The sequence below is a fragment of the Centruroides vittatus genome, unplaced genomic scaffold (assembly GCF_030686945.1).
Source record: "Centruroides vittatus isolate TY-2023 unplaced genomic scaffold, ASM3068694v2 contig_1168, whole genome shotgun sequence".
NCBI lineage: Eukaryota > Metazoa > Arthropoda > Arachnida > Scorpiones > Buthidae > Centruroides > Centruroides vittatus.
The window spans coordinates 4,130,367-4,140,305 of NW_027120749.1; the positions used below are offsets into that span (position 1 = coordinate 4,130,367).

At 27.3% G+C, this 9,939-nt stretch overlaps 1 protein-coding gene across 1 annotated transcript in view; it reads left to right on the forward strand.

Moving 5' to 3' along the window:
* Window positions 1-9,911, forward strand: part of LOC136982294 (dedicator of cytokinesis protein 1-like) — a 55,124-nt gene extending 45,213 nt beyond the window's left edge. The window contains exons 26-31 of the mRNA XM_067278774.1: window positions 5,637-5,758; window positions 6,042-6,068; window positions 7,176-7,419; window positions 7,556-7,670; window positions 7,746-7,939; window positions 8,010-9,911. Of these exons, the coding sequence (XP_067134875.1) occupies window positions 5,637-5,758; window positions 6,042-6,068; window positions 7,176-7,419; window positions 7,556-7,670; window positions 7,746-7,939; window positions 8,010-8,147 (840 nt within the window). The 3' untranslated portion in view covers window positions 8,148-9,911. The remainder of the gene's footprint in view (window positions 1-5,636; window positions 5,759-6,041; window positions 6,069-7,175; window positions 7,420-7,555; window positions 7,671-7,745; window positions 7,940-8,009) is intronic.
* Window positions 9,912-9,939: the final 28 nt, after the last annotated feature.

Below are 9,939 nucleotides of genomic sequence, written 5' to 3' on the forward strand. Positions count from 1 at the left end.
GGAGTTTAAATCATCTAACAGGACATATGGGGGAGTCAAACTGCCAGATGTTCGTCAGAGATGTGTGATAACATCTCTTTCCATGGAAGTGTTACTTCTTTTTCCCATGAAAAGTGACAAACTGTCATTTTTGACGTTAAAATATTACTTTAAATCGTTGATTAATTCAATAAATTTTTAACTGATTAAATAAAATTGTTCTCTACTCTCAAATTCTCACACTATTCTTAAATACACTGGTGTTCAAAACTTAAGCAACAATTGTTTATTTGCCATAACACCATAAGAAATCACCTGGAAGACATGAAATTCAGAATACAGAGACCATATTTTGTACTTAAAGGATGAAGAAAGCATACTATTGCAAAAATGAATAGAACCTATACAGTATGAATCAAACAAAAAAAGGCTGTATTGAAAGAGTAGAGTTGGTACAAATGATTGTCTTTCCAAAAGGGAAAACAATGAACAGATATCCCTTAACTGCAATGGTTGCTTGGCACTGTCTTTTCATACTCAACACCAGATTATCGAACAGTTATTGAGGTAAGAGTGCCCATTTCTCAATGAGCATCTATTTCAGTTGCTGGGTGTATTCCAGCAGATATAATCGTGCTGAAAGGCATCTCCTTAAAGCATCCTACACATTTTCTATGGGATTTAAATCAGGGGAGTATGCTGGCCAATCCGTTTTAGTGATATCTTCGCTTTCTAGAAGTTTCTCAACAGCAAGAGTCCAATGTGACCTGGCATTATTGTCCATAAAAATGAAGTCTGCACCAATGGCACCGCAGAACAAATGCATGTGGGGGAAGGATCACTTGCTGACAATAGAGATCTCCAGTAACAGTACCTCTGTCAAAAATTTGGAGTCAGTCCACCTGTTCATTATAATGCCTCCCCAAACAAGCACCCCAGGAACACCATAATGGTTTCTTTCCATGATGTTAGTGGGATAAAACTGTGTCTACTTCTCTCCATATCAACTGGCATTGAGAATCGCTTGTGATACTGAAACTACTCTTATCTGTAAAGTGGATGTGACTCCATTGATGAGATGTCCATTCTTTGTAAACCTTACACCAGTCTAAATGGTGCCATCGATGAGCAGCTGTCAATGGTATGCAGCATTCAGGGTGGCGGGCAAATAGTCCACTTTTATGAAGTCATCTGGCCACAGTAAATTGTGACACTTGTTTTGTTACCATAATCAGATTCTGAGCAATGTTGCCCGTTGACTGATATCAATCTCTGTTTGCCTGCAGGACGCTACATCAGTCATTCATTGGCATTGTTTTTCTTGGACGACTACCACCAATCTTTCTTACAGCTGTACCTATGGTTTGGAAGGCTTTCCAAGCTCATGAAACGACACTTTTGTTGATTTCAAACTGTTGGGCTACATTCGTCACACTACTCCCCTCTTCAAGCTTGCCAATCATTCTACCACATGTAAAGTTGTCCAGATGGTTTCTTCTAACCATACTGCACATACAAACTCACTCGAACTTGCAGCAAATGTCTTTACTAGTGTCTTGTCCTTCTTTTTATTGTAGTCTTGCACTGCGTGCCCTGACTTCCCTTATTTCACTTGGGATGTCTTCTTCCTGATATTTGCATATGAATCCCCTTTCTACTGAATTGGGTGTTCATTGTACTGATCGCAAAAGCCCTTTTCTACAATTTCAGGGCTATCTACTTAAAATTTACATTGTTGCTTAAGTTTTGCACACCAGTGTAAATAAATAAAATTTTGTCATTCCAATCCATTTATTTTTTCACTTGATGTTCAAATTTCATTTTTCTGATTTACTAGTTCAATTAATTCATTATTTATTTTTAAATATTTCTAAACATAGTGAATTTTTAATCTTTTACGTTTTATTGTTATTTTTTCCATACACTTGTAAAATAAAGTTGAATCAATTCTTCTCATTTCCTTATATTTAATAATAGTTAATTCTAAATTTTGTCAGACATAAATTTAAAAATGAATTTAATAAAAATATCAGTTTGTTTTAAGATTTAATTGAACAATTTAAAATATACTAAAAGGAATATTTTATGACAGTTATACATTCTAATACTGCATTTAATGAAACTTACAAGTTATGTTTGTTATAAATATATTTGTTGGGGGAGTATTTAATTTAGTAAGCAAAAACCAGAGAGAATGCAAGGGGGTGCTGTAGTCAATTGGCGCCAGAGTTAAAAAGACAAGAGGTGTACATTAAGCAGAGCTAAGTCTCCTTGTATTTTTTTTTTTTTTTTTTTCAATAACTTACAAGTAAACGTTGTTAGATTAAAACTGAAAGTGTCTTTACTTGTGTGAAACATGGCATAACATTAACAATATTCAGTTATAAAGTATCTGAAAGTGTATCTGTATTTATAAAACGTAACTGTTCATAGATGCATTACAAATATATGTCGCATTTTGTGTGTCTAACCCACAGATTATGCATGTTTGGGAATCAATTTGAAAGATGCAGGTTAAGCAATGATGTTATCTTCTAATTTTAATTCATAATTATAAATTCATCAAATAGCTTTTTCTTTGCCTAAAGTCACCAAGAGCATTTTTATCTAAACACAATGCAACCTTTTTGAAATGAAAGTTGAACATTGATAAAAGTTGCATACAATAAGACTTCACTTAATGCTGATTCAATATAACGCAGTCTGCTTGAAACCTAAAAGATGCTCAAAATTTATGCTGATTCAAATTAACGCAGCATTTCATTGATTCATATATAATATGATTATTCTCAAACATAAACCAATCAGCAAAAGGTGGCAATTCGTTGTAGTACTGTACTTCCCTTAAATCTATGTTTGTTTTGTGCAATTTTGGAAAAAATATAATGACATAATATAATATAAAACATCATGGATGCCATAGGAAATATCGACATGGCTTGGCAAGATTTGACTGATAAATGCATGAACGGAGTATGGAAGAAGTTATGGCTGGAGGTATCCAAGAATAATCAACGAGAAGAGCCTATTGTTGTATCGTTGAGTTGACCAAATTGTCAACTTAATTGATACAGGAGATGTAAACAAGCAGGATATTGAGGAGTTACTGCAGGTTTCTGGTGAGAGCCTTACCAACGATGACCTTCAAGAACTGGCAGAACAAGGAGTTTGTGTAGAACTGGAAAATAAAGATTCTGAAAACGAAGAACCCAAAGAACTTGCTACAGATTTCCTTAGTAAAGTTTGGTAATGATAACCAAAATCGTTGATCAAATTATAGCAAATGATCCAGATTTTGAAAGGAGTGCAAAAGCAAGACGAGGTGTTTTGGATGCTATCTCTTGCTACTGACATTTGCTTAAGGAAAGAAAAAAAAGCAACAAATGAAACTACATGACTTTATCACAAAAACAAGAATTTCAGAAGAGTCAGGACCTTCGTCACAAAAAATGAACTTTACATTTCTGTATGCATATGATTATGTATTATTTAACATTTATTATGCAAAAATTTATATAAAAATAATTTAAAGTTATAGTAAAATTTGCTTATTTTTGGTTGCGTGTTTCCCTTTCCCCATTTACTCTATATTAAAATGACCTCGTTTAATGCTGTTTCACTTAGTGCTTTGTTGTCTAAGAACACATTCCTTGCATTAAGCAGGGTCTTACTGTATATAATTTGCTATCAAATGAAAACCTATTTGGGGATAAAAACTATACATGATATAATTCACTTGCTTTTATAGAAGTCTGTCAAAATGTTTTGATTTTTTTTTATTAACCATTGTTTTTTTTTATTTGGATGCAGCAATGTCTTTAACCCAAGATTGTTGTCATGCATGATGTCAATCAATACTAGATTAGTAGTGGCTGGTTTATCATAATAAATTCAATCAGTCACATGTAACTATCACAATAAAAACTAGAGAGAAACTTCTCTCAAGTGACATTGCATTAAAAATTGCAGCATACATTGTTGCAATTTTGAGAAAGTTGAAGTATATTCAGGCTAGGTTAGAAAACATGTAAAATATTTTGTGCGCTTCAGACATTTATCAGTCATTGATCATCACAGTTTTTCTCAAAATCATCAAAGACTCATATACATATACCTCATATTTAATTCTTTTCCAATTATTTTATTGAATTTATTCTATGTTAATTTATTACTTTTTTATTGCTATAAAGTGATTCTGTTGATTAAAATAATTATATACATTTAAAATCCTAACCCAGCTTAGCTGCAATGTTTCTTCTTGTTTACATAAAATTACTGTCAGCCATTTTGTTACAAAAAATGAAACTAAATATGATGATGTCATTACCCTTTTCCTTTATTTGCTTCATCTTTTTAACTCTTTAGTATACAAATCACTTTTATATTAGTTAAATGAATATAATGTTTAAAATTTTAAATAATAATAACCTTTCAAGTTTTCTAACTTGAAAGGTTATTATTATTATTAATGCAGTAGTAAAATAAATTAAATTTAGGAACTGAATGATTGCATGCTTAACCAATGTGACATTGGTTAAGCATGCAATCGATATTATTGATATTAAAATACTTTTTCTATTTATTTTTTTTTAAAGTTTGATTGATTGCATAAATGCAAAAATAATCTATATTAAGGTACATAGAGTTACCTCAATGATAGGCTTTTATAATATTTTTTACCCCTTGTAGCTTATATAATGTTTTTACCTTTATTATTATTGTTATCTCCAATGAATTAAGTCACCAAATGCTGGATTATTCAGACTATATTTTAACTTTTAATAATTATTAATATTAGCATAAGATAGTTTAACATCCTACCTTTAGAATATGATATTTATATATATTTTATATTATTTATTAATAGTCAAATATTACTTGTGAATAATCTAGCATTTAATGATTTGATTATTAAATAATATTCAGGCTTGACTATTTATATATATCAACAATGAATTGCCAATAGAGGTGAAACAAAAAACATTTTGATGTTTGAGATATATTTTCTAAATTGCATATCAATAAGTACTACTGGCTGCTTCAAAGGCATGGGTATATATTGGGTAGTTGTACAGGTTATGTGAAAGTTATATTTCAGTTCTATCAGTTTTCTGAGGTATACACTGATGTGGATCATACATATGAAATTACACTAATTAGCTTTCATCTAATTTGTAAATTATCTTTCTGTAAAATTCAAAATAAAGTAGAGAGTTGTTAATTCGAACCCTGGTAATCCGAATCGCCGGTTATCTGAACGATTTTCAGTCAGACTGTGTCGTGCTGAATCGAACGTTTTTGATACTAGATTTACTTCTTAAGTATAATTTTCATGTTTTTATATTCTTCAATATATTTATTTTGTTTGTACAAAATAAAGAAATAATTTTTAACGATACAATAGCCTCGATTATTATTATAAAAATTTTCGTTAGGCTTAAAATCGACGAAAATTCAACACGAAGCGACACGCAATGGAGAAAAATTTGAACATCAGACAGGTTAATATATTTTTTCATACATAATCGGTTATCCGAACAAATCACTAATCCGAACAACCCCAGTCCCCAATTGATTCGGATTAACGACTCTCTACTGTACATTAAAAATATAATGAAATTTTAATCTTTTAATATTTAAATTTGAAATATTTTTAGAGTGCACCTCCAGAATTGCAAGAAAGAATATCTGTAAAAATGAGAAGAACTTATCCAGTTAATTCAGCTCCAGTTTCTATAAATGACAGACTATCAGAGATAAGTCTGAATACATCAGAAGTGTATGTTTATTATTATTTTTTTTAATTACTATATCTTTATTAATGCATTAATATATAACTTTAGTTCTTTAACTACTAACTTAACTACTAAATTTTTTTAAGTTTCTTTTTTAAAATTGGAATTATTTTGCATGATTCAAAACATCTTTGTGTAATTTCTTTTATAATTTAAAACTAGTTTTTCTAATTTTCCTTTTATATTTTAGAAAATTTATCAGCATGTAACTATTTTTTATTCTTATTTTCTTTGGTTTCTTTTTTGATAAATCAATTACAAATCCAGGACAAGAAAAACAATGTTTCCTACAAGGTATTGTCTTAACTAATATTTTATTAATTTTTTATGATTTTTAAAATAAAAGAATAGCTTATTGAAACTGATTGATTTGAATAACATAATAACATGTGATATACAATATAAAATAATTAAATTGTGATTCACAACTTTTAATTTTTACTTACCTGATTTTCTTTTCTATTAAAAATTTCCATTTTATTCTCAAAATATGTCATTAACATATGCTTTTTTAATCCTGTCAATAAATACTAATGTAAAATTCTATTGAATACTTTACTAAAAAGTATTTAACAGAAAATAAATAATTTAAAATTTAAGTTATTAGTAAAAAAGTAGTTTCTAAAGTATAAAACCCCAACGTTCTAGTATCTTCACTAATTAGAGCATTTGGCATGTTTGAAGGATTTGGATTTAGCTCTGATATACATTCAATTATGTAATGAATATATTGACTTAGACTATTTACAACATACATTGCAGAATAATCAGTTTATGAAGTTTTTTACATTATTATAGATCATTATTAAGAAGAATCGATTATAAAATAAGAAAACTAAAATGTTAATTTTTATTACTTTTTTAATAATTAGCTTCTGGTTAGAATATACAGATTTTCAAAATATTTTCAGAAATATTAACCAAAAAACTACAGTCGATGCATACTAGAAGTAAAATGTCCTATTTCCAAAGATTACTGAAAAAAAAATAATGTTATACAAATTTTCAATATAATTATATGATTAAATGATAGGATATTTAAATACTTTGGCCTGTTTATTGTTTTATTCATTTGTAAATATTTATATTTTAAACATTATTTTTTATTTTTGTTATTTATATGTGAACACTAATAATTTAGAAAAATCATAATAATAAAGAATTAAATAATGATCTTCAATTATTTTGCATAAATTTAATATAAAAATTGTTTATGAAAATTTTAATTATTTAAAGGAGATTTAAGATTGCAATTTCTTTAAATATGCATTATATCTTTACATATGATTTTATTTAATTAATATATACAGTTGTATTTTATTAATGATTATATAAAATTAAATAGCTAGTAAATAATGAATTTCACATTAGTGCTGATATATTTTTATTATTTTTACTTAGCAATCCTTCAACACCCACGAAAGTTTCACCAGGTATAAGAGCTCAGTCTGTTTGGGTGAAACCAGCATCTTCTCCTTCCAAAACATCAAATAAGAAAAACCGTGACAGTGCAACACTATTGTTGAGAAGAAATTCTGGTGCATCTGTAACTTCACAACCAGAAGCTCAATCACAGTCTCAATGGTATGACACATTACCACAAAATTCTAAAAATGATGGGCCTATCATTGAATTAAATGAACAGGTAATAATAATTTAAATTAGAATATAATTTAAATAATAAAATGAGTATTTAAAATATAATTTGATTTTTAGCAAATGTAGTAATTAATTTTTAGTTCAATTATTTTATTTATTTATTTTATTACTTTTTGATTCAGCTCACTCCTCATCGTCCTTTACGTTCGGAAGTTGAAAAACGACAAAGTAGGCCTTCTAGTGGTCATTTTAAGCAAATACCAACACCTTCTCCTACTAGACAGAGTTTTAATTATGGTGATTTTCTTACATTAATTTAATAAATTTTATATTAAATTTCAAAATCTTTAAAATTATTGTTAATTCTTTCAGGATCAGTACCATCAACTCCCTCCACTCCACGACTATTTTCACCAGTCACTTCTACTCCTAATAATACAGATGATAAGCCACCACCATTGCCTCAGAAACAAGCTTATGCTGATTATACAAATTTAACTGATGATATGTCATATAGTAATACAAGAAAGAGTTCTATGACACTACCTAATCGAGTTAAACATAAAGTATGTTTGCACATTGCTAATTTACCAAAAAAATTAAAATAAGAAAATTTAATAATTTTTTTCATTTCAGCCTCCTCCTCCTCTACCTGTAAAAGATTGTGCATCTACATTGGTACCAAAGAAACCTTATAGGCCACAAACTGATTGTTTAGAAAGTCCTCCAGAATTACCAAAAAAACCTCATCATTCTGAAATGATAGAAAGTTGATATATAGAAATTTACAATTAAGTGCCTTTTAATGATTCGTAATAGTTGAATAAATAACGTAAAAACCAGTTTTCATATTTCAACTCTTTGACATTTCCTGTTTATATAAAATAGAATATACATTTCCATGAACTATGTAATTTAAAAGTACAATACAGTAATTAAATTCTTAAATTCATTGCTATTCTCAATTAAATTGTTTTCATAAAATTATGATCTACAAATATGAGATCAATTAAGGTCAATAATTCTTTGTATTATCTATGTAGCTTTTATTGTTTTTATATCTTTTTTGATAAAATTATATGTTACATTTTCCTTCTGTAGCATAATGCATCTTAAAATATGATCTCATTCTTTGTTTTAGAAGCATAACTTTTTTGACGTGCAGATTTTCATTTACGTATTTTATGCTTTTATGTCTTGTATAGAATTTAATTCACTGTCATATGTGCTTATCTAATTTTTAGATTTTGCTAAAAATATATATATATATATATACATATACACAGATATTTAAGAAACTGTGCATTATACAAAGCAAATTTAAATTAATTTGATATGTTATATCGAAAAATGTGCAACAACAATTTGTTATAATGTCAGTTTTTCTATACTTCAGATAGTCAAATAATAGTGATATAATTTGCATTTTTATTTAGAATAAGATACCTTCTTTCTCAAAGTATTCATATATTTTGGTCAGCTTGTTTTAAAATATCATCAGAGAAAATTTCATTGTAATGTTATTCGGTTTTCATCTAAACTCATTTAATTATTCCAGTGCAATTTAATTTTTAACATTTTCTATGATTTCTATTTTAAACTTTTTATTTAAATCTGTCTAGTCATTAGAAAGTGATTGATATTTTATGTAAATTATTATGGAAAAATATTTTAATATTAATGCTGCATTGTAACTGTGCAACATTTTCTATCTGTTGTGATTTTTTTTAATTAAAATACAAAGGAAATTTTTTAATATATATATATTGTCAATTGTACAGAATTCTTGGACAGAATTCTGAAATTCAAAATGACTTGATCTATACTTAATTATTTATTAATGCTTTTTTTAAAGAATGTAATTAATTTGCATTTTATTCAAATATTGTTATAATATAGTTTAAATGAACAATATCCAAATTTAGGGACCAAATTTGATCATTCCACTTTCATTTTCAGTATTTTGAGAAGAAAGGAATTTGTATAAGTATATATTTCAATTAATATATGCTGTTATTACTTTTATAAAATAAATTTCTATATTTTATAAATTTTTTGAATTTTTATATTTGGACATTGTTGATTTAAATATAAAAAATCTTATTAAAAAAGAAATGTGCCATGAATACCACTTACATAAATCAGTACAATTTTCATAAAGTTGTTTAAGGATTTAATTTTTATTAATTTGTATAGAAGAAATCAAAAATTATTTTGATATATTTAGATAGTTTGCTATAATATATATAATTTCATAATTCTTTTTTAAATTGTAAATGCTGTGCAATTATCAATAATTCATCAAAAATTATTTTTGTTTTAAAGATATTTTATTGTCTTCATAGATTTTTTTCAATAAATTTATCTTCCTTCTTCCGTCTAATTTTGTAAATTTATTTGGACCAAAGAAATTATTTTGATATGTCCAGAATATTATGAATGTATTATCACGTCATATATTATCATTGGGATATAATTATTATAAAAAAAATTGTATATATTTTATTGTCAATAAAAACAAATTCTGTTACAGCAAAATGTTATAATTTTTTTTCTTTTTTATTTT